The sequence below is a fragment of the Cryptomeria japonica genome, chromosome 7, assembly GCF_030272615.1.
Source record: "Cryptomeria japonica chromosome 7, Sugi_1.0, whole genome shotgun sequence".
Classification (NCBI taxonomy): Eukaryota; Viridiplantae; Streptophyta; class Pinopsida; order Cupressales; family Cupressaceae; genus Cryptomeria; species Cryptomeria japonica.
Genome location: NC_081411.1, coordinates 411170609 through 411196616, shown reverse-complemented (window position 1 = coordinate 411196616; position 26008 = coordinate 411170609). Strand labels below are relative to the sequence as shown.

General features: G+C 37.1%; 1 protein-coding gene across 1 annotated transcript in view; it reads right to left on the bottom strand.

The window, feature by feature from the left end:
• LOC131033399 (uncharacterized) overlaps nt 1–26008 on the bottom strand; it is a 127459-nt gene that overhangs the window by 1081 nt on the left and 100370 nt on the right. The window contains exons 5-6 of the mRNA XM_057964633.2: nt 13331–13454; nt 4669–4733 (exon numbers count right to left, since the gene is read on the bottom strand). Coding sequence (XP_057820616.2) covers nt 4669–4733; nt 13331–13454 — 189 coding nt within the window. The remainder of the gene's footprint in view (nt 1–4668; nt 4734–13330; nt 13455–26008) is intronic.

Sequence of the window (26008 nt, the reverse complement as noted above, 5' to 3'; positions counted from 1 at the left end):
TATATTAGTGATAAGTGATTAATGAACAATAAGTGATAATTGCAAGTTGTTAAACTTTCACAGTTTCCAAAAGTGAAGGTGCAAGTTGCAGACAAGGAGACTTAATTGCAAAATGCAATTGAAGGAAATTTCCCAAATCTTGAAACAGCACCAACCCTGAACTCCACAAAAGTAAAGTGCAAAACATTCATTTTGTCTGAACCTCAGTCAGCACCAGACTTCAAAAAACCAAAAGAAATATCATAAAGTTTCAGTGCTTTCTTGGTTTTCAAAACCTCTCAAGCACCAATCAATGAGCTCTATGAGCTTCTAAATCACCGACACAAAAGAAATGCATTCAAAGTTTTTTCAGTAGATTCTACAATTGTTTAAATTGTCAATATCACCTCAAGAGGTAGTGAGAAAGTTAGAGACTTTAAAACATTGGTAAGTGTAATGTCCCCTTCTCGGTAAGGAGAAACCAGTGGTCCATTAGCCTATTCCGTAGACCCGTAGGCTGACGGGAATCAGGAATTAGGGTTTCCTATTTTTGTGGAATACTGCATGAGTCAATTGATGCTTGTCTCGTAGGGATTCTTCGATTCCGATTGTGGATTCCTTCTAGGTTTTTTGAGGGCTTCGCAGAGGTATAACATGCATCTTGTTCTTAAGTGATTTCTAATCTTACTAATTTTAGTAAGTTGGTGGCAACTAGCTGGATTTTGAGGTTTTTCTGGGTTTTCCGAGCTCTTTCACGAGGTCTGACGAGCATGTTTTTCGGAGTTGTTTTCATGACTTACTATTTTTAGTAAGTGTCAGTTCAGGTAATACTATTTTTGGCAGTCTTGGGCAAAGCTCCAATCCAATTCAAATTAGTGATTTCCTACACTTCAGTTCACAATTTGATTTTGCAGTGATCCGTATTTGTTTTATAATTGATTAATTAAATATTATTACTTTATCCTAAAGTTTGATATTTAATTATTTTTATTGATCAATTTTGGAGGAACGACTTAGGAAGGAAAAAAAATTATATCATTTATCCTAAGTCACATTTTATTTCCTAAGTCAGGAGGGCGCCCAAAAAATTAAGTCATTTCACACTTTATAATGTTTTCTCATGTTCGAACTTGTGTACCTTGGTAAAGTTCGACTAGGAGGCCTGGAATGGGACGCCATGTCTTGAGGGGGTCATGTAATGAGATGCAAATGAAACTAAAGGGAATTCGGTGCCATGTTCAGTTGAATTTGAGATTCAAAAATCTATAAACACAAGGTTGGGCGCCTCATTTTGATCATCTTGGAGAATTTATACCGTTATGCTGCCGGAATGGTGATTGAATCTGAGTTTCGAAGTTGTGGCTTCCTAGCTTGCTCAATTTCGTACTTGAAATATAGTACCTAGCTGATTCAGTGTGTTGTTGGAGTCATTTGAGAGTGTGTTTTTCAGTTTTCAGTGTGTGTTCAGTGTTTGCGGTGTTGCTGGTTTGGTCTGGCTGAAGAGAAGTTTTCTTTATATCTCCTTGCCCATGCAACAGATCATTCTGGGTAATTGCTCATCGAAAGTGTATTGTTTGGGTGAATATTCTTCTGTTTTGGCGTGGTTTTTGGTGTGAGTTTGAATTTTTAGTAGCAAATCGAACTTCCAGTGTTGGTCGTACCTCTTTGGAGGTGCCTCGGGTTGCGTGCTGCTCTTTGTTGGCGTTTTTTGGTGCTAGTTTATGCTCCTATCTTGGTCGCCTTGGTCATATCTTCTATTTACCTGTGTTCGTGTGCGATTTGGAGCAGTTTCGAGAAAGTTGCGAGTCTTTTAGTGCTGTTGGTCCATTTCTGGAGTTGCTGGTATTTTACATCAGATTTGGTTATTTGTGTTTTAACTTGTATTTCTCTGAGTTCCATTGTTATGATTCCTAATACTTCATTGTATTCATCATTGTAATTGTTGGTTAGTAGTACTAACCTCTATTGTATCTAAAGTACTTCATTGCAATTCCCACTACATAAGTGGAAGAGGCTGGCTTGGCTGCCTTCAATGTTTGTAATTCAGTTTGTAGTTCAGTCCTCCCGCTGCATAAGCGGTCGACTGATCTTTGTTTGTAATTGTTTACCCGCTGCATAAACGGTTGAGTTGAGTTTGTTTAGTGAAAAAGTCCTCCCACTGAAATATCGCAGTAGAGTGATTTGTGTTTGAATGTGTTTTTATTCCTTGGCTGGTTTACCACCAAGTTTCCTTGTTTTTTACCCGCTAGAAAGTGGAAGGGGCTGGCTTGCCACCCAATATTGTAATCTGCACTTTCAGTGTTGCATCTAATGATCCCCTGTCATCGTATGCTCTCACCCTCCCAATTTGGGCTCTCGGTGATCAAAAGGTGTAGGTTTCCTTTCAGTTGGTTTGGATTGTTATATTCTAACCCTAACGGGTGATTGGTGTGTTTGTAAAACTGTTAAAAAAAAATGTTGGGGATATTACAGTAAGTTAGAAAGTTTGCTAACTCCCCAAAGTCCTAACATACGAACAATTTCCATAGTTTGTGAACCTCGTAAAGTTCTCACAGTCTTCATCGATAGCTTTAGTGGTTTGATAACTCACCAAAGTTTCAATGAGATTCAAATTGGGGTGGTGTGTTTGTAAAACTGTTAAAAACCAAAAAAAAAATGTTGGGGATATTACAGTAAGTTAGAAAGTTTGCTAACTCCCCAAAGTTCTAACATATGAACAATTTCCATATTTTGTGAACCTCATAAAGTTCTCACAATCTTCATCGACAACTTTAGTGGTTTAGTGGTTTGATAACTCACCAAAGTTCCAGTGAGATTCAAATTGGGGTCTATGGTTTTCAATCCTCCTGAAACACCAACAGTGAAGGAACATGGATTTGCCCTTAAAATAGAAGAACACAACAAGTTTACTTAGCAAGCTTCATGCCCATTGCCAACATCCTCCTCCTACCTACACATAAATAGACACTTTGAGACGAGTCGTGGACATCCATCAAAATGCAAGGAGAGATTTAATTAGATGTTGTAGTTGCAAGAACAATGGTAAAGGTCACACGCTCCACAAACCCGATCAATCACAATGATTGCAGGATATGAATAGAATGAGTTTTAGAAACTTCAAAGTAAATGCATTTGACGGATGTAAAGCCAAATCTCCACGAGCTCAACCAACATTCTCTGCCTATATCAACTTGGATGCTTTAAAACAAAGGCGGACATGGTGAATTAATTTCAAAGCTTGCAGGCGATAATCATGGCCAATTGCAAATTAACTGGCATCATCCTAAGGTCCTTATTTCTTATTGCGCTTCTAAACATTCATTTAAGTCACCTTTTTAACTTAAAAGTGAATTAGAAAATCACATTTTCAAGGAACAGTTATGAAGCAGTTACAAATGAGTTTGAACAAAATCAGATTTTCAAGAAACAGTAATGGAGTTCCAAAAAAAAGGTTATATATGTGAAATCATTTGGTATAGTATGGAGTTCTTTCTGAGCACTTTTCATTCACAAACATCTGTAGAAGAGCAGAGAAAGACTTTGAGCTCTCCTATTATTGAATTTCAATAAAGATGAATATTATTGGGCAGTGAACCTGTGTATTGTTTCTTTATGTTGTCAATTTTTCTTATGTAAAATTTGCAGCCATTCTCTAAACATTTCCTATCATGGAGTGGGTGAAATAAGTCTTAATGCAACAATGGATGTAATATTTAGGTGTTTTCAAAACTATGAAAGTAGAAATCCTAGGTGAATGTCTCATTTCTTACCTTAAAACCTCATCATAGTTTTCTTTTAAATCAATCTTATTATGGGAATAAATCTTTGTGTTTGTTCTTTTTTTAATAAAATATTGTACACTTTTTGGAAAAACTAGGTTATTTGCCCATGTTGGCCTTATCTAGTGTTTTCCCTTTTGTTTGTTGTAAACTTTTAGTTTCTGTGCCTTTCTTGCTTTTTGGCTAAAAGCATGCTCTTGAAAAACCCTAAAATTTATCTTAGGAGGGAGCTGCACCTCTTGAACACAAAGGAAGATCGCTACTCCAATAGCAATCTCTCCAGCTATTGTAAACTTTGTTGATACCCATTGGGCGAGTCAGACTGTTTTCAGAAAATTATCACAGCAAAAAATCTTTTTAACAACAATTTTCAATGCATATGATTATATCTAAGCATCTCTGGCCACTACCTATTACAATGTCATAACCAAGATGGGGTTTAAACTTTATGTAGAGGAGGACAATCTACTTTTTGTATCCAATTATACAATGGTTTTAAAATTGAAGAAAGCATATAACATCGAAACAATCTGTCATGTTTTTCATAGAATATCATATATAATTATATATCAAAGAAAAGTAGCAATCACAACTCCATACAACTAGAAATTACTTTTTGTATTTATTAGCAACTTATTTTGCTGGATTCATTACTATGCCCAATACTTCAAATTTGGTACATTTATGACACAGCCTAGCACATAATTCCAAGTTGTAGTCACACATAAGAATGACTATTTGTTGCTTTCTCTGCAAATTTCTATTAATTTATTATCATATATTTACAAGTCATAGATGCTGATTGTTACCAAAACATTGCAAAATATGGAAAAATAAAAATGTTGCATTGCATATGATATGTTTAAAACACCAAAAAGCACATTAGGGGAGATATACTGAAGAATAACACCTTACAGCATAGCCAGGCCATAAGTTTTTGATCATCCAACCTATAGAACTTCAGTGATCCAACTTCTGCATCAGTTTATAAATTTTCGGAAATTAGAACAAATTCCATGCTTATCAACAAGAAAAATTATCCATCAAAATATCAGATTAACAAATACCAAGAAAGCAAACTAAAAAATAAGATATCAACCCACTAAGGTAATTTTTCATATCGCTCACATTTCTAACCAAAAGCCTGTTGTTTCCTGTGTGTAAGACACACTTGTATCATTGTTTGCAGTGGTTGTCAATCTTGTCATTATCATTTTTAGCTAACCCTTTTGCAAGGCCAATGAAAGAAGTTATCAAGCACATTAGGCAGGGTGATTATGAAAATTTGGACAATGAAGGAAAGGCAAAGACATTGCAGGCAGGTAAATGGTCATCAGGGTGCTTGAAGCATCCTTAGACAAAGGATAAACGCTCAAAAAGGTGCATGGATTGTCCAAGCGCATGATCATAAAAAGAAATGTCAATTTGAGTGAATTCCAAGAGAGGTAAGTGCTTGGCAAGTCAATTTGAGTTCTTTTAAGTGAGAAAACAGTCCTAGCAGGTCAAAAGGAACACTTGTGGTCACTTCGAAAAATGAAAAGTCAAAAAGCTATATCAAATCTGAAATATCCACCTTATGTAGTTTGGTGCTCGATTATGGGACAGTTTGAATTTGAATCACGGGGTTTCACTAATCCCGATTTTCATTGTGAAATAAGGACAGACAATAATACAATAGAGACAAACAGTAATAGAGACAATGCAATTCCCTTCAATAATGTAGTTTCCTTTACTAATAATGTTTACAATTCGATCACCCAAGGAAATCAGATTTACAGTCCACAGTATTCAATATGATAACAAAATATAAATTATTCTCTGCTGCAACAAATCGGGAAAGCATACAATTTATTTATCGTTCAATACTTACCCCTCTAAGCTATCCACATTCAAAATTCGATATCTCTATATGCTTCTCAAGGATCCCATGATGAATTGTAGCAGGCTGAATATAATGGATACAGACCGCAATTTCCTTCTAATTCATCTAGAGTGCTTAAACCCAAATCAATCTCCCAGTGCTAGGAATATGATTCCCATAGCGTGTGCAAATATTTTTCTAACACGTGTAGCTTGCCTTGTGATCACATTATGGGAGTACACCAGACATCGCCCAGCAGCTGAGCGCTGTTGCTGCAATAAGCGATATCCCTGTATAGTGAATTCCTCAATATTCTGAAATGAATATGACTTCAGACCTTTCAATCTGGAAGTTCAGGCACCACTGTGGATTCTGAGATGAATTCCACCCAAAGATGATCTGGATTGTCGTCCAAATCACCAAAATCCTCTAGGGGTTGCGTCCTAGGGTTGAAGAAAGCCAATCATTGATGCTCAGAGCAATAATCAACGGAATAACATAAAAATTATATTCTCCTCAATACTTCGCCTCCCACATATAGTCCTCACACAAATCAATACATATCTTTTAATTTTAATATTTGCCCACCTTCGCTTTTAAAAGGCACTTCAATTTAATGATGGGTAATCATTAATGGGCCCACTTATATTAATTAAATATGAATAAGTTATAAGTTTATAACTGTAGGCTCCTTTCATATTTAATTAATGACTTTATTCCCTTATTAATTTTATTTTTGCTTTAGCCTTCAGGAATAATAAAGGCTAGCAAATTATTATTAATTGAGTGCTAGGTGAAAGGGGACATTACAAAATTAACTTATAATTAGAACAAAAAGTCATTCAAGTGGTAGGAGTGTGTACTTCTCAATGTCAATGGCAAATTAGAACATGATATTTAAAAAGTCATTCAAGTGGGAGGAGTGCATACTTCTCAATGTCAGTGACAAATAGTAATTTTTTTAATTCATTGGCAAAACTCAACATCAAATTGGAATGAAAAGTGCATTGGACCTTCTAGGAGAGACAAATCACTAAGTCGATGTTACAAAAGGTGCAATACACCCCCTAGTGATGTTCTCATGTACCAAGGGTCTAATGAAAAACTATACAAACATGCAGCCTTAACACACAGTCATAATTAATGAACAATGAAACTCAATTATCAACACAATCATATGACAATGAGCTGGAATCAATATATATACGTTCAGATATCCGAATTATATCATTAGTTTCTGCCACAAGAGCTGGATATCATAGTAGACCTTAATCTTACAATACAATACACATTAAGCAATTAACATGAGCGTGACCTCAAACACTAGCTTTCTTGGGTTGATCTATTTGACACTATCGTAGCTCTTCTCTGCTCTATTGGACACTACTTAGTCATCAGATCTCTTGTTACTCTCCACTAGCCTTTCTCATAAAAATTAGTGCATGGTAGATGTAGAAGGTTTAGATCAACCCAAAACAAGAACTATTATTCCAGACTTAGCAAAAATCTTAGCATGAGCCACCATGGGGCCATTAAGGCCTTTTGGATGATTATCATTTGACACAAGGCTCTAAATCTTGTCACATGTAGAATACCTTGCTAAACCTGGCCTTATGTTGCTGATTTGTACCTCAAGGAATATTGTCAAACAGTTGTCATGAAACTTCTGTACTTGTTGTTTTAGATTTCAGTTTGCTGTGTTTGCATTTCGATGTTTGCCAAAGATGCTAAAATGCTTGTAGACATATGCTAAAATGCTTAACAAGTAATGAAAATGTAATACAAGACTTTTTACGCCTTCCCAAAGCAACTAGATGCCTTAATCTAATGCAAATCAACACTTCCAGCTAGAAGACATTTTGACAAACAATTGGCTGCCAAACTCTTTATTCCCCCAATATGATATTGCAATGGAATGAAAGTGATTACAAACTGAACATGAAGTGCAATCAGACCAAGAGCATATGAGTTTATATTCTTCTTTTCAATATGAACATGACTGAAATTACAAGACCGATCTGCTGTGTACAGGTCAGAATTACTTATACAATCTTATTATGATTTTTTAAAGACTGCAATATAATGCAAAAACAATGCAAATAAAGAACCTGATAAACTGTGGCAACAAGCATGAACTCCTTATGCTGGAGATAACCCAATACTGAAATTCTGATAACTCTTAGCAGCTAGCACGCCTAGGGCAGTGAGTTGTACAGCTGGAAATGAAGGAGCTGTACGGCTTTGATAAATGTGTCAGCTAATATAAAATGCAACCTCAATATTTATCTTCTCTTTGAATGATTTACTTTTCAAACCCTCGGAATAAACTTCTCAAATCTTTCACCAATATGCACAATCTAGACCTTTGTATGAAGCCCACAGACAGGCAATAATCTCAGCTAATATCTCACAGCCTCAAAATTGCACAACACTAGAGAGTATTCGTTCTCCAATGCTCAACAATGGCAGAAACCCTAGCTGGTTCCTTCTCCAAGCAAGAACTCCAAAAACACAAGTTTACAATCTTCTAAACATAATCAAAATGAATTCCTTTTGATGCCTTTTATAACTTCTCAAAGGAGGTCGACCCCTTAATGACATTTAATTTGCTTTTCAAATCCACTTTTAGGTTTTTAATAAAACTTTATAATATGTCTCCAAACTTGGGCGCTCAAATCCATAATATAATAAATGTACTTTTAAATGATTTTAATTGAGGGTCATGGCCCCATTGGACATAAAGTGACTTTAATAACTTTATAATATGCCTTTAATGATTAATTATTAATAAACTATTACTTTATTAATAATTAAAATAACGTAACTCCATAAATACTCATTATTTCTCGATTCCGTCTGAACCAGGGAGTCAACCACTACATCTATTGTGCATCCATCTGCTTCACTAAAAATAGTAAGGGTCCCTCAATCATCCACTCACTTACTATAAATAGTAAGTATGTAGAATTGAGTCCAACGAAGGCCAAACCTGAACTCTGGATGGGAATAAGCCTCCTGCTTTGATAACTGAGTCCCTCTAACCAACTGCCTTAGCCTACGAGGGCCAAGAATAGGCTAAACCATCCAAAAACAACAAGCTAAAAAGGGGACATTACATCACACATCTTGACTTCTATAAGCTAATCTAGCAAGCCATCTTATGAAACAAAACATGTAATATGAAATTAACATGTCGAAATACTCTATAGGTTTTGTCGATGCTATAGACAAGATATCATGTAATCTAGAAAACGCATTATCACATACATGATTCTATCTACTACTCGTAAGTGCTCAACTAATGACTATTTACAAAAATTCAAGTGCAGCAAACCAAAATGACTACTAATGAACTATGTATTGCAAAACACAAACAATTTGAACTAAACTTTTTTCTTGATGCAAGATTGCTTGTACCCTGGAATGTTCCAGCATCAACTAGGGCAATGCCCAATCCACTAATGTCATGTTTTGAAATTGAGAAAGAGCAATGTACCCTTGGGTGCATGCCTTGTCACTTAAGTGGCAAAAGTGGACAGGAACACTAAATAGTTCCATTTGAGAGGCCAAATGCATGACAAGGGGGTAAATGGCAAAACTCAAAGTGAAAATTGATGGAAAAAATGCAATGGACCTCTCAAGTGGGCACCCATGACTTAAATGTTAAAACTCAATTTGAAAACATAATAAAAATTGTTCCCAAGTCCAAAAGTGAATGCCTAGAGGGTTCAATGTTATCAAAAAAGTGATTGTAAGTGCCAAGAGCGTGCCTATGAGGAATGAAAGTGTCATAATCAAAAGATTTCCTAGAAGGGTCAATAAGTGTGCCTAAATCACTTAGATCACTTTAAAACATTGAAAAGTGAATTCCTAGGCCTTAAAAGAACTATTCCATGGAATATGGCAAGTGTCAACTTCAAAACAAAACTTCAATACACATTTGTAGGGTTTTGTTCTTGAACCTATTCATCTAAACAGGAGTGCTCAAGATAGTTTGATTGGGGTTTATGTGGGTGTTCAAAAGTTTCTTTCCATTCACAAGCTTCCAACACATACAAACTACTAAGAGACTGAAAATGGCATGGAGATCGTCAGGTACCAATGAGGTATGGAAGAAGACACTCAAACTTGCAACAACCACCTAGAGTAATGGCGAGAAGGATTGAGCCAAAAAACCCTAACTACCACATTAATGGCAGCTAGAGTAGTAAACACAACTTGAACAATGGAAAATACAAATAGGACAACATCCTCTAATAAAATAATGTCACAAATGAAACAAAACCCTAGTTGAAGGCACATCTCAAGAATAAACATTGCAACATGCTAACAAGTCATGTGATAGGTGGGATGATCGATGCAAAGAGGCAAGAGTTTCAAACTATGGGGGTTGGAGATGATGGACTCATACCAATATGCTAGGAAGATGAGGAGAAGTTTGATTCCGATGAGACAAGACTAACTATTGGTGATATGAAAAGAAAGGAGGACCCGAGGATGGAAAAATTTGGCAACCCGATGAAAAGGAAAGGAATAGGATGATGAGATGGGTAACTCCGATGGCCCAACAAGGAAGAGGGCAAAGGGACATTCAATATGTCAAGACAGTAAAGTCCAACATTCTAACTAGCAAACACTTAGCACATCCAACTTAACCAAGCACATAAGACTTGGGCAACCTAGAGTGACACCGAAAGAGGAAGAGGGGGGGAATGTAAACTCAAAAATCTCGGTAAAGAGAGGAAGAAGGATTCTAGAATAAGGCATTTGACACCTAAGAGCATTATTACAAAAAGGGGACACGGCAATTTGAGGGCTAATTTTTGGGAATAGCAAGGAGACGCCAATATATATGAATTTTGCTATATATATATATATATATATGAATTTTGATAAATATATAGAAAGAGAAAGAGAGGAGAAACAGACTCAAATTCCTACAAGTTTATAGACATCAATAAATATTAACAGCAGTATAAATGTAAATTTAATCATGACAGAAGCATAACAGCAAAAAAATTTAATCATGACAGTAACATAACATAGTATTTCAATAGTATAACAAGAGTTTGATCATGAACAGAATAACAGGAGTATAACATAAACATGTTATATAAAAACAACATTTGATTGGTCAATATCAAAGATTAAAGTTTAGAAATAAAAATTAAAGTCTCAAACTTTAAAATACAGCTATGCCTCATCTGGGCTATCAATATCAAAAGACTCAAAGCTATCTATGTCAATCTCTGGCTGAAGTTGTGGTTCGTCCAATGGAATCCCAACCAGTTCCAATGGCACCTACTCCTTGTCAATCTGCCTAACATCTTCAAGATCAGCATCCCTACATGCTGCTAGAGTCTATCGATACTCAATAGTCTACCAACCCTAAAGTCTCAAGGCACTATGAACTACAACTAGTTTTCTAGTAGTTGAAAGGTAAGTTTGCTCCTCTTGATTGAGTGGATGAAGCCATAGTTGGACCAATTCCTTCATGCAATAGAGGAATTAGCAATCTATGAGTGTAGACAAATTGGAAGTTGTTTCAGCATTGGCGTGTCCTTCCCATGAAATTTCCCCCATCCAATGTGGTTTTTTTTGTGTAATGGTGACTCTACCCATCCTAGCCTTTGGTTTTTTTAATGTAGAACCCTGAAGATCAGTAAACTAAATACACTTCTCTCAAAGTGAGGTTGCCTCCTCACTACCATACATCTTACAAAGGGCCTTCATGAACCCCATCACCTCATCCTCTTTAGAAGGAAGAATTTGACCAAGTCTAGGTGCATACCACTTGTGATTAAGAACATTGGTAGCCATATGAAGAGGGTTGTTCATTGTGTTCGACCTCTTCATGACCAGAGTTATAGGTCTCAAATCCCTCAAGCTTGTTCTCCCAAGTGCCAAGGGTGTCAAACTTGGGAGAAAACTATGAACTTATGTTCAGCTTGGGCAATAATAAACCAATAATTGAAGTGGGTGAAATCTCCTTCCCTTTTGGCTTCGCTAAACCACAGAAGGGTTTCCCTAAGGTGTTGCACTAGATATCACTAGAGAAAATAAAAATTTATACTGATGCAAACCATATCGATTGCATAGTGCAACTATATCTTCATCGTCACTTTGTGACTATATACTAGTTTGCAATAACAAGTTTTCCCTTGTTGGAAAAGTTTGACGTCAAAGCATTATATGAGAGATTTGACTTTTGGTTCTGGTCAAGCAATTGTTTGCAGAACTTGATAAATGGTTTTGGTTTGTAAATAACTATCTTCTTTAAAATTCTAATCACATTTTTAAAATTTGCTTGTATCTTTATAGGTATTGAATTAGCTTCTTCATCTTTTTAAATTGATTTGTTGCAGCTATACTATTCAATTATTTAATTGGAATACTTTAATGGTTGCTTTCAACATGATGCTCACACTTGGCTTCTGATGTTTGCCGAGGCTTAGTTAAGTGTAATTTTGGTGATATATACATACATACATACATATATATACATATATATATATATACATAGATATATATACATATATACATACATATATACATATACATACATATGCATACATATATATATATATATATGTGTGTGTGTGTGTGTTTGTGTGTGTGTGTGTGTGCATGTGTGTGTGTGTGTGTATATATATGTGTGTGTGTGCGTGTACGTATATATGTATATGTATATATATGTGTGTGTGTGTATATATGTATATATGTACATATATATATATGTATGTGTATGTATATATGTATGTGTATGTATGTATGTATATATGTATGTATGTATATATATATATATATATATATACACACGCGCGCGCGTATATATATATAAACATAGAGGTATCCCTGCGACCTAGCTCAATGCCCAACCTACCTTGCCTTGGACTTACTTTTACTACCAATTTAGGGCTAGGAATGGGCAAGTTGAGACGAGACTAGTCCTCTAGGGATGTACGCAACCACCTACAAGCCACATGCATTGGGTCAATCCGAGCCTCAGAATTGAACCCAAGACCAATGGGGAGCAAACCCACGGCCCAAGCTAACTCCGCTAATAATATTGTTTAGTGCATCACTTTTTTATTTATTTTATTAATATAGAAGTATTTTACATTATGAATTTTTCCTAAACAAGAGTTCTCTTTCCATAAAGGATCATCATTCTCTTCAATACGGGAACTATAACCTCCTACTAAACTTCTTGAGACAAACTTCAATCTGGAATATAGGACATGTAGATTTTAATATAGGAGAAAAAATCATCCAAGTAGTGATGTTCTTCTGTCATATATGAGTTGTTCACAAACAAAAAGACATATTAAACTGGTTAAGTCAGATGGGTGATCACAACATCAATGAATACAAAATAGCTAAATGGATTTTCTTCAAAAAAAGACTTAAAAAGATGTGGATGATGAATTTCAATAACAATTCCTAACACCGAAATGTTTAGTTCATCACAAGTTATCAGATGTTGAAAAAGCTACACACCGTTTGATCTTATAAAATTTTAACTCCAAATTTTCTTTTCAAGGCCCTACTCTGGAACACAAAGCACTGATCTAACATTTACAAGCTTAAAGAACTGACACGTTAAACAAATAATTATCAGAGCCATATTAATATTTTAGTTTCCTGCTCAACGTAAAAATGTAGAAATATAATAAGCAAACCAGACTTGTAGTTTAATATAGAACTCCACCTTTTACTTCACATATTACTGCTATAGAATTATGCATCAATGGCAACAAGTGATGATATCCAGGATAACCATCAACAAACATAATCTCATCAAGCGATCTGAACTTCCCAGGTTCATTGTCCTTCTGCAAAGACAGATTTCACTGTTAATACTCAAAACTTGCTTCTTGTCATTAGACCACTAGTAAACATGTATCTAAGATCAGACACACAAAGAAAAATTTAACTCATATTACAATATCATGCACTGCAAGATAGATTTACAAGCAAGAAACTCAAACAATTCCTTTAGGTAATTCTGACTATCACCTAAATAAAATATCCCAAAATAACAAAACTAGAGAAAAGAAGAGAGAAATTTTCCCTATTTTCATTGGAATAGTGAGGAACCAAATCATTATATTACAAAAGAAAATAGAATATAACTTTGGAAGGAATTACTTCTCCCTGCCCAAGCATCTCTAATTAGACATCTCATCAACAAGGCATTGAAGATTCTAGAAGCATAAAACTTAGCAAATATATGAATTGCAGTCATAGTGAAAGATGGAGCTTCTAATGAATATGTTCTATCTTGTTTCTAAAACTTATTCTACTGGTGCGTTCTGAATTCCTCTCCTGGGGTCTTCTTTTGACCTAAACATTATATGGCCCTTTTCTGACCAATGATGCTGTTATCTGCTTTCCTTTTTGGTAATCTATAATAAATTCAAAAAAAAACAATCTTGTCTACATAAATCATCAAAGATCTTTCAAAACTGCTACAATTTATTGCAACCAAGGCATAATGCAAGTCCATAGTGCCAAACTACATGCTTGCCATCTATTAACAACAATCTTCTACCATTGGTCTTAAATTTAAAAAAGTCATCGAAAACAAGTTTTAAGACTATCTTAGAACAAAAGCATCAAAAATGCATTAGTGCTACAAGCCTAATCAGGAGTTTAATGCCTTATTTAATTATTGGTGGGCCTTACAGGGATAAATATGGGTAACAGTATCCTCTTTAGAAACTAGTAAAGTCAAGGATGGACAAGCCAGACAAATCAAGATCTAGCAAGATGAAAATTCGTGATGGAACTTGTACATGATGAGAATTTCAAAAGAATCCTTAAGATTTCTTATAGCCCAGGAAACCATTTTCATGGAAAAAGGCCCAACAAAGTGTATGAATTGAAGAATAAAATAGACCCTCCAGCAGCCAAACCCCCACCTTTGCCCACCCACCTCCACAAAAGAAGACTTCCAGCTATTATAGTGCAGCCTGCATGACACAATAAAGGGCTTGTTGACGTGTTTTTTATGACTACGTTGAACACAGAATAAAGTTGCCTAACAGTCACTTCACTCTCTCTTGATCAAACTGCGATTGCATGCTAAGATTGCAAGAAGTTCAAACAATCGACTCCAAGGTTCCTTTATGCTACAGACGTGACCCAATTGGCTGATGTGATTGCTGGTAATCCAAGGGGCCTTACATTTGCAATTTTGCGATGCTGCCACTTCGAACGGACTAAAATGAACTGAAAGTAAAAGGGAAAGGGTTCAGAAGGATCTAAATCTATTCCTAATGGCCATGATATCAACAGTTAATGCTTTGGTGGACAAATTCCAAACAAACCAAGCTCTGCTTCTCCAAGATCAACTACAACTCCGCAAGAACCGGTGCAATCTTCTAAGGATGTTGGAGGATTTTCACATTGAGAAAAGTGCATCTAAACACCCAACACGGTGCAATCCAAACGATTATTCACAATCGAACTTAGCACAAATTTGGGGATTTAGGCTAACTTTACACTGCAACTTACAATCAGCAAGATGCAAAAAGTATGAACCATGGAAATTCATCAGACACCATTACATTCTCCATTGAATCAAAGCACTTTATCTAACAATTGAGAAAACAAAATTCTACTCTAAGCGAGGAAGGTGAAACCATGCAAGTTTTGAAAAAATAACTTATCACAACAATTTCATACAAAGCTCTCTCCTTTTACAAAGGAAGGGGGTCACCCCTTTATATAGGCCTCGGGCCATAAATACATGCAAACCCTAATTAGGGTTTTCCCTAAAAGATTCCCAACACATGACGCAACAAGGTGGGAATCTCCAATTAATAACCCATCATGCCCATATACAATTAATTCCATCCCATTACAATTAATTACATTCCTGCCAAAAATGGCATCCATTGTGCATTGAATGCACCATCATCCATCAAGCTCGCCCAATGAATCATAAATGCAATAAATATGCATCCATGCAAAATCGCCCCATGATGCCATAAATGCACCATCATCACCTGAACGTGACGGCTGCATGCAAAAAAAGAATTTGTCATAATGCCTTAAATGTGACGGCTACGTGCAAAAGATGCTCCATTAATTCTTCATGCATTGACCTGGCTGCCACTTGGCGAGAAACCCTTGGCGAGAGAAAACTTCAGGACAGAAGAATTTCATCCATGAAGAATTTTCTTGAAGTTTCTCGAACTTTCCTTGCTCTGGAGGAGATTTTCAATGATTTTTCAACATCTATTTTTTAGGAACTTTCCTAAAATTTAGGACTCGGGTCCAGGAGAGAGAGGATTCTCTCATGATTCCAAATCTATAAAACTTTTCGGATTCTGATAAGATTTGGTGTCTAAAAATGGAAACTTCAAAATTTTACCTAAGGGGATTTCCGCTTTTCCATTCCTCCTTGACCCCTTGGATTTTCATGCCTTAGACAATTTCCTCAGTTTTCCAGCTTGGGTGTGGAATTCACTTTGCATGGTGGAATTTCATTATTTTGCACTTCTTCCATGCCTTAGTCATTTTGAAGCTCATCTCTGTGGATTTCATTATATCATGGTTTTCTTTGATTCTCCGTGACAATGGAGTTTTAGAGTTTGAATCTTCCCTAGGGCGCAATTCCTCATAAGGCAAGGAATTCATACTTTGTTTGGAATCTTCCATCACTTCCTTGTTTTGGCGCCTTCACCATGCCTAGGGCGGAATTTCACTGTGGAGGAGGAATTTCATCAAATGTTGAATCCTCCATGACCCCTCCATTTTGGCGGCCTGCTAAGTGTTTGGGCAGAATTTCACTATGGAGGAGAAATCTTCCTTTATTAGAATATATATATGAAATATAACATTTAAGTATAAGAAAAGAAAAAGATGACATAGGTGGATTGATGTGAATTTCCAGACTTAGATGATTTTGGATGCTTTCCTCTTCTGGAATAGGAGTTCCAAACTTAACCATTTTTTTTATCCAACTTGTCTGCCTTTTGACTCTTCCGGATTTAGAAATGGTCTTCAAGAACGTTCAGTCTTCAGCGTCTTCAAAGATATTCAAATTTCAGTGTTTTCTTATGAAGATCCTGCCAAAAATAGATTTTCCCAAATAGTAAGTGTTTCAAAATGTCACGGTTTGGGCAAAATAGGTCAGAAAAGCACTTACTAAAAATAGAAACTTACTAAAACTAGAAACTTACTAAAAATAGAAATTACTAAAAATAGTAAGTTTATTTTTGACAAAATTAGACCAATCCAGGAGGCAGTGAAACTTACTAAAAATAGTAAGTGCTCAGAATTCGCTCAAATTTTATTGGGAGGTTCCTTGAAGGGTCCCGATTCCAGTTCTAAGTTAAGTTTTTTCCAAAACCCTAACAGAAACCCCTAAAATCTAGGACTAAAGGCAGAAACCCTAAAATTAACAAAATGAGTCGACTTAACCAAATTTGCTCAAACGAAAAGCTGACTTAATCAATATGACCCCCAAACACTTGCAAAGTGGAGAGACTGCAGAGACTGCTATGAAAAAGACCCAAAAAACAAAGCCAAAAGACCGGAAGGGCCTAAAAAGTAGGGAGTCTCCATTTGCAATGGGCGATGTGTGGAAACGTCACAACGGGGCTCAAGTGAGCTTCCATGCAATCAGTGCACACAGATCAGACCCGCTTACCCTAACGATGATAAAATAAAATTATAAAAACTATAATTCTGAGAAGATGTGGGCACATGCACAAGTATGGATACAGGGATGGGGACACCATTCTCAGAATTAAGGTATGGAAAGACAAAAGCTTGGGATGGATACGATAAACATCACAAATAGCAATTTCAAAAATTAAGCAATTGATGGGAATTATAAACAACAAACAATACATGAGAATTATGCTGCTCTTTTATAGTGTCGTCTTCGCTGTGATAATTCTCCATAATTTGCCCAACCCTATAATACTTTTCTTGAAAACTCTATTGACATATTTTGCATGTGTTTCAAATGTCCTGCTATTGAATTAGTTTGAATGGGTGTGAAATGGATTGAGTGAGTACTTTTGACATTTAAGAGCTTAGAGCAGTTCATTTGTTTTGTCCTTTTATTTTTTATAGCAAGAGTCCACTAAGGAATCAAGAGACATTAGAGGACATCTCGTAAATGCTGCAGGCATCTTTTGCAGGTCCCCCCTTCTTCAAAAAGTGTATCCTAGTCTGAGGTGTACAGATGTGGATATTGATGATAAGAACTCAATCTAAATAAGTAGAATAAATCCATATATGTTCTCATTATTCAAGTGGTCTTTATGGCGCTATTTGATGAAAAATATGTTTGTATTGAGCATGTGCGTGCAGGCTAGGGCCGAGAGGCCCTAGCTGCGCTGGTATTTGGTGTGGGGAGCTGTGATAGCAGCATTGGGGGATCTTCTTGTTTGCAAGGTTGTGTGCTAAGGTAGGATTTTTTTTGGGTGGTGGTTGTTGTGCGTCTGAGGCGTTTGGAGCTGCTTTTTGGTGTGATTCAGTGTAGGTTTGGGAGCATCCTGCAGTTCGTTCTTGTGAGTTTCTCTCCCTTTTGTTGCCTATGTTCATTGTCTGTGCATACAGGCGTTGGGGTTTGTTTTTGTCGAAATTTGTGTCGGCTGGCTCTGAGTTTGCTTTTTCTCTTTGCGGCCTTGCATGGCTTTGCATGGTGGATCTCTGTTAAAGAAGACACTCCCCTTCAAAGATGCCATGATCGGAGGGACTTTGCCTTCAAGAATGAATGAATATTCTGACTTTGGGATGACAAGTCAGGTTTTGAGGAGATTTCTTCCTAGAATGGAGGTTTTTGGCCTTCACAAGTGAATGGCTGTCTCACAAGAAGTGAACACAAGCCAGTGCTTGTGATTTAACCTGACACGATGGAGGAGGATGTAACTTACCTTTCTAATCATGCTTTGATCTGAAAGTTCATGGGGATTCGAGTCTTGCTTCCTTGTTTGGAATCATGGGCTCCCCGCACATGAATCAAGAGGGGAAAATGGAGGTGATACTAGCTGAGAAAAACTACTTTTTGGTGATCTTTTCGAATAAGTCTAATCGAAATAGGATCTTTGAAGGAGGCCCTTATTTTTACAATCAAGTTGGCCTTTTTATGAAACCATGGCATGTGGGATTCAATCCTACAAAGGAAATGCCTTCAAGGGTGCCAATATGGGTGTGACTCCCTTGAATTGTTAGAATTTTGGAGACGTGATATCTTCCATTTGATTGCAATGCTATTTGGTAAACCAATGGGCCCGTCACAACAAACTATGGACAAAAAGGTAATCACTTATGCCCGAATTTGTATTAGAGTTGATTTAAGCAAGCCTTTGCCAAACGCCAGGGAAATCCAGATGGGGTCCACCTCCTAGATCCAGCAAATTGATTATGAAACCCTCCCTTTTAGATGTTGTCTTTGTCATGAATATGGTCATTTGCAAAAAATGTGTCCCAAATCTAATACTACAAGACCCTCCAATAGTGCTATGTCTCAACAACCACCCAAGCAAGACAAAGGAAAAGCTCCTATGGTAGGATAAAGATAGTTTCATCTCTTTTAAGACCAGAAATAAGGGAAGAGGGCAGAAGAGAACCTTAAAGGATAGGCAGACTAATGAGTTATTAAACAAATTTGATGTTCTCGAAGAATTAAATCGGTTCGATGAAGCCCTTGTCGGAATGCATATAGGATAGCATCCATTGAAAAAAGTAGTTGGAGAGGAGGATGACATTCTCCCTAATGTTCCTCAAGATGGAAACAGATATTCCCTTGATGACCTCAGGTGAGGAGGTGACAAGGGAGTGTAAAGAGGTGAAAGATGCCCCAAGTGTTGTCAACTCATTGCCTAATATTGATAAGGATTCTAAGGATGTTCCGAAAGGTAAGGGAGCCTCACATGCTTTGTGTTGTCCTCATTTTTTCTTTCCAAAACTGAAGGACCACTACATGAAATTTTTGTGAAAAAATGAAAAAATTTACTCTATGGCACGCTTCTCGAGGCAAAATTTCGACTAATCCTTGGATTGGCTTGATCATTAGTCCATCCTCGAATTTCGTCGAATTTTGGGTTCGTTTGCTATGTCTTTCCTTCAATTTCGGGTTTTAAAACCCCGACTGCAAGTGGAGAATTTTCTTCAAACTGCAAGTTTTAATGATATTCATTGTTTTGGTCTTTGTAGGGGAATTTTTGGCTTATTAAATATGCACTTTTATTTAAAAGATGTTACTTGTAATTTGTTTTAAATTTCTCCTTTGTTGTTTTTCTTATTTTTTTGTTTTTGGTCTTGTTTAGTTAAAATAGGGATTTTTTGGCTAGATTACAAGTAAACTTGCAGTTTGGTCTAAACACCCCTACTTTAATGGTTTTTACATGTAATAGGGATTTTAAATCCCCATTACATATGTGCAAGCAAGTATAACTTGTTGTAGGGGTTTTATTTCACTTTTACAAGTAATTAAAACTTGCATTTCTCTCCAAAAAACCCGATTTTATGCATAAAGTGCATTTTTGACATTTTTAAAACTTGCTATTTGGTCCCAAAGACACGAATTTGCTTTGTAAGTGAAAAAGTCAAAAATAAAACTTGCTATTTGGCTCAAAAAACCCGATTTTGGCTTAGTAAGTGAAAAACTGAAAATAAAACTTGTATTTCTCTCCAAAAATCCCGATTTTTACATGCAAGTGTAAATTCGAACTTGTTCTTCTCTTCAAAAAACCCGATTTTCAGTTGGAAGCGAATTTGTTGAAGTTTTCAATCGATTTTTGCAGAGATCTTCAAGGAAGGAGAGGCGTTTTGGTTTCTACCCTATTCCTATGCATTTGAAACCACTTGTCACGCCATTTGGAGGTTGCATTTACTGGTTTTTCGCATTAAATCAGCAACCACGTTTTTTATTAATGCCACATTTTGAGGGACCAAATCTCCACGAAAATGCAGTCTCCACGTTCGTTTTTGCCTTTCATGCCAAGGCGATGAGGGTTAAGGAGGATTCAATCTTTTTCCATGCCATTTAATACTCATTTGCTGCCACATTTTTTCATATAAGGCGTTTTTTCCAAAAACGTGGCAAGGGTTTTGCATTGCGGTTTGTCTTTACTTATTGGTGTCTTCTCCATTCTAAAGATTGTTGCATTTTTGGAGAAGCATTTTCAGTTTGAAGAAAGGTATGTTCTCTTTCCTTTCTTTCCTTCATTATTATTTTCTTGTTTTCTTAGTTTTCTTTCTTAGTTGCCTTTTTGGAAATGTGTTGTTCTTCCCCCAAAAATCAGTTTTTGTGAGAGAAATCTTCCCCTTGGTATGCAGTTTTTGAATTGCATTGTTCTTCCCATATTTCCCTCTTTACTTGTATTCGGGATTTTTAATCCCGATTACAAGTTCGCTGGAAATTCTTGTTCTTCCCTTACGGTTAAGGAATTTAACCATTTTTGGTTAAAATTCCAAGTTGAAAAGTGTGAAATACCCCTCCCTTTCAAATTCGGGTTTTAAAAACCGGATTACATGTTGAAGAGTTCTTCCCATTTTCATGAAAATGACATTCCCGGATTTTCCCATTTCTATCCATTCACATTTCCCATATCCGTGCTTACCATCTCCGTCATTTTCTGCAAGTCAAATTCTCATTTTCCATCCATTTCTCCATTTGCAATTTTACAAGTGTACTTGCATTCGAGTTTTAAAACCCCGATTGCATGTATGTTATTTCCAACTTGTATACTTGCAAAAATTTCCCCAAGATCCGAAATTGGTCAAAGTCAAGATTTTCCCATTTCCATATATTTCCCCTCTTCCTCTCACAAAATCGTGAAATTCAAGAATCGAAGTTTTTCCCATTTGGAGAAAGAAGAATCATATTTGCAGCTGACGTATTCCAGGTTCACAATTAATGTCAGATTTGTCGACATCCCAGCTCCAAAGAAGATGAAATACAAATATGACAAGTATCAGAATGAGGTAGCACCTTCCCAGGTTTCTTCTCCTTTGGATCGCATCAGAGACACGGAGATAGGGCACGTTGACATGTCAGAATTCGTCAAGAGGGTAGAAGATCCACTGGATAATAACTTGCAGCGGCTGTTGGACAGCCATATCCACCATGCATCATCTTTCCTGGTGGCTGCCCTAGAACCTGAGTTCGGTCTTGCCTGTGCCCATCATTTTGACAAAGAGTCAAGAGTCATCAAAAATGATCATGGCGAAGCTATAATCCGTCTTGATGCAGATATGATCGAGAAGGTCTTCAGAATACCTCCTGCACCTGTTTATATAGAAATCTCCAAAGAAAGTGCAGCAGAGTATTATGTGAAGAGGGAAAAAGATTGCAAGTGACACATCAATAGGTGGATCCAAGAGCCACGAGCCTCCTTCTCAAGGTGGGCGAAGTTGTACCGCTGCGATTTCAAATGGGAGATAGGAGACACCATCACTCTTCTTAGCAGGATGATGGGCCTTGAGCATTCCAATGTCTTTGAGCCATGGATGTACCAGTTCATCATGTTCATAAGGCAATCTCATCACATTTCATGGGGAGAAGTCATCAGCGATGCCTTGTGCGAACAACTTGCAACAGTTCCTACCACCATGACCTTCTTCATGAATTCATATTTGGTATACTTGGCAGCATCACTTGGACACTTTCCAGGTCTTTCTACCAAGGGTGATCGCTCACTTATACCAGTTTGGGAGTATTATGACCAGTTGCCGTTGAGACCCAGCAGACTGCATTTCAGAAGAATCCAAGATGCATTCTTCGGGTATTTCATTTGTCAGTTTGATAGAAATCTTAGGAACAAGAAAGTATCAGATGAGGCATGGGATAAGGTGTGCGAGTATGGATGTTTGTTTCTGCAGTTTCCCACCTTCACCTATATGAGGATCGGATGTTAGGTGGTTAGCCATACATGCTTCCCAGATACCCAGCTGATAAGATCATTCTTATGGAGTTGGGAAGACAGATCATGGCTGTCCACACTTTTCAGTCTGCTAAGCACAAGGTTGGAATGGGGATCTCTACCACAAACCCATTGAAAATTGGTCGGTATTCCCTTGTCACATCTGTGAAGGCTAAGGCCATGGAGACTGAATTGCAAGAAATCAAGCTCAAAAGGTTTAAACCTAGAGCCGATTTTGATTATAGGGGTATGAAGGAGAAGATCAAGAAATCCTTTGTGCATGTACATCGCATTGAAGACATCTGGGTAGATCTCCGCACAGAACCCGAAGTTCTGAAGATGGATTACTGTAGGCTCACTGTTGAGCAAATTGTTGATTTGAACTTGGTGGATATCCCACAAGGGATGATTGATGATGGGCACATACTTGATCCTGAATACATTTCACGGAGGGTTCAGGAAGCTCCACTTCCTTTGATCCAATGGTCGCACAAAGAGTGCATATCCATCCTTGACAGATTTCAGCCTATCTTGGTCAACACAAATGCATGGCTGAAAAGTAATGTTGTTAGACTTATAAAAATCAAGATTGGTAAAGAAGATGATTCTACAGGGCCTCTTGGACGTAAGTCTGAGATTCAACTTGACAACAAGGAGGGTGCATCATCTTCGGGCACAAGGATCAAGTTGCGAGTCAGTCGTGCAGTAGTACTTCCTCCTCAGGAGATGACAGTTCGTGGGAAAGAAAAATCACGATTCCATGTTCAAGTGATCGATCTGGCTGGATAATCCAGAAGAGGGGCAGCAATCTGATGATGCTCCCAAGTCTCCAATTTCAGACTTGCCTCATGAGATCATTCCTCCAGTTTCCATTGAGACGCCTCTTTCTCCTCCTGATTTGCTTGTGGATGAGTCTCCTCAGAATGCTATTCCCATTTCAGCATACGAGCCATCTCCTGATCATCAAGAAGAGAGCGTGTTGTAAGTTCCGGAGGATAATCCTACTTGCATCCAGTTATCAGAAATCGATACTTCCACTTTTGGTTTTGAAAAATTCATGAGGCAATCTTCATGCCCATTGGTAACTGAGCAAACCGTGGTCGCTATCCAAACAGATATTCCTCCCAAGATGACCACGGTGATTCAAACAGAAACTACTTCTCTCCTTTGCCTACGGCTGCTACTGGAGGGGAGTTGATGACTTTGCCTCCATGGCTTAGTTCTTTTACCCCGAAAACGAAGAAGCAAGAAATCTCACCTGATGCTTTTGATTACCAGCAACTGAAACAATCCAGATCCAAAGTTGCTAAGAAGGCCAAGACTATCTCCAGAGTAAATGTTGACAGCAACAAGATGAAGTTAGATGAAATTGTGGAACTTATTGCGGATAAGCCACTTGAAGAAATGTCAGCTGCCGATTATAAGGTTACAAGGGTAGAGTTGGGAAAGCAGACGCATGAGGTCATTAAACATGATGCTCAGTTTTTTGTTGCTTCGCTGGTGCAAAGGTGTGATGAACTTCTAGCAAAGAAAGACAAGCTAGAAGGTGAAAACTGACAACTTATGGCAGCCATTCATAAAATTACAAACCCTGCTGCTGAAGGGAGTAACTCCATAGGTTCTTCTAGTTCCCAAGAATCAATTCGTGGAGTGGAAAGGGCTGCTCAAAAGGTACAAGCACTGGATTCCTGGGTTGATCAACTTCATGATCTATGTGCACAGGTAATGAAAGACATTTTTCAGATGATGTCTAAGTTGGAGACTGTTGAGGAGAAACTGGATCAGACTTCTAATACTTTCAAAAAGAATCTGGAAAGTGTTGAAGAAAGTTTGACAATCTGGCATACCATGCCCCAACAACAGCTAAGTGTTCTACAGGAGCACGCCATCATCTCTTCCAGGGTCATATACTTGGAATTTGAGGAACTCCTGGAAACCAAGACCCTTGTTCTTAAATCCCTCATTGAGGAGATCGGTGAAGCAAAGAGATTCCGGGGTGAAGTTTTCCGAGATATTGTCTCACATTGTGAAGGGGCCTCTTGCAACATAGTAAGTCAGGATGGAGAGCTGATTCCAGAACAAGAAGTTCTTGTTGATTTACAAATGAAGATTCATACTGAATGGAGGAGCGAACAATTCATGGCCGCTTCAATTCAAACATTAATGAAACACCAAGCCTTTCTACATGAAATCCAGTCTATCTTGGATCCGGTGTCATGACACTATTGTGAAGACCATGGTTGTTGCCAAGAACACCCGTGGACCGAATCCCGAGGAATTACAAACAAGCATCCAAAAATTTCAAGGATTTGTGTCTTAACAAAATTCAACTTAAGTGTTTTTCAACACTTAGTTGAATTTTCCCTCTTTTGTAATCCTTAGTTGTAATTTTATTTTGACAAGTTACATGTAAAAGTATTTTTTGTAAAACGCAAGTTACACATTACTTGCACTTTTGTAATTACATGTAAGGCAACTACAAGTTGTGTCCAATTAGGACTGTAGTTGGAATAAGTCTTAGTTAGTTATTAAAGTCTTAGTTAGTTATTGAATAAGTTTTGGTGGTTGAGAGAATCTCTCAGGTTAGTTGGGATCCTCCCACCTTTTTCTCAAGGCTCCTCTTCTATAAACACTTGAGGGGTCTATTGTAATTTTTATCTTTTGGAAAGCAAGCAAAAACTCTGCCAAATTTACAGCAAAAAGTCTTTGAGCTTATGTATGTGAATTAAAGTTTTGAAGAATAATAAAGAAGGATTATTCAAGTTTTGAGTCTTTGAGCTACATGTTTGAGTTTGAATCTTTTTATTTCTTCCATGCAAAGTGTTTCTAAAGGAGCTTAGTCTAACCTGATTTGAAGTCTTTGAGCTGGAAGTAGAGAAGATTAATTAAAATAGGAAAATCTCTAGAAGGAGCAGCAAGTCTTTGAGCTTGCGTCTATTCTTGAGGAAAAATTACCATTTGATAAAAAATAGCAGCAAGTCTTTGAGCTTGCATTAGTTCTTGTCTTTGTGTTGAAAGAATAGATTATTCCAATCTTTGAGTTGTTGTCTTTTATTCGTTGTAAAATTTAGTATAGCAAAGGGTAGATAGGACTTCACATAATCAAGTCTTTGAGCTCGATATTGTTGTCCCGTCCCGAAGGAAGTGACGGAAGTCTTTGCGCTTTCAGGAAACTTCATTTCCTTTCTCTCATTTCACTTGAAAGTGGTTACTGCTGTTCATATTTAATCGCTATCATTTTCTGTGAAGAGAAAAGGATATTGTCTTTCTTGAAAAAAGAAAAAAGACTGTTGTCCCATCCTATTTTATTTTCAAAGTTGTAGTTAGATAGGGAGAGTCTTCCCTTAATTAGAAGAGTTTTTACTCGTGTGTTGTAGTTGAAACCACAATTTTGTATGTTTCCCTAAGTGTACAAAATTTTCAACCAACACATTGGTGCTGGAATAGAAAATTCTCAAAAAGGAGATTGCGGAGAAGGCTCCTAAGGTGGGAAGGAA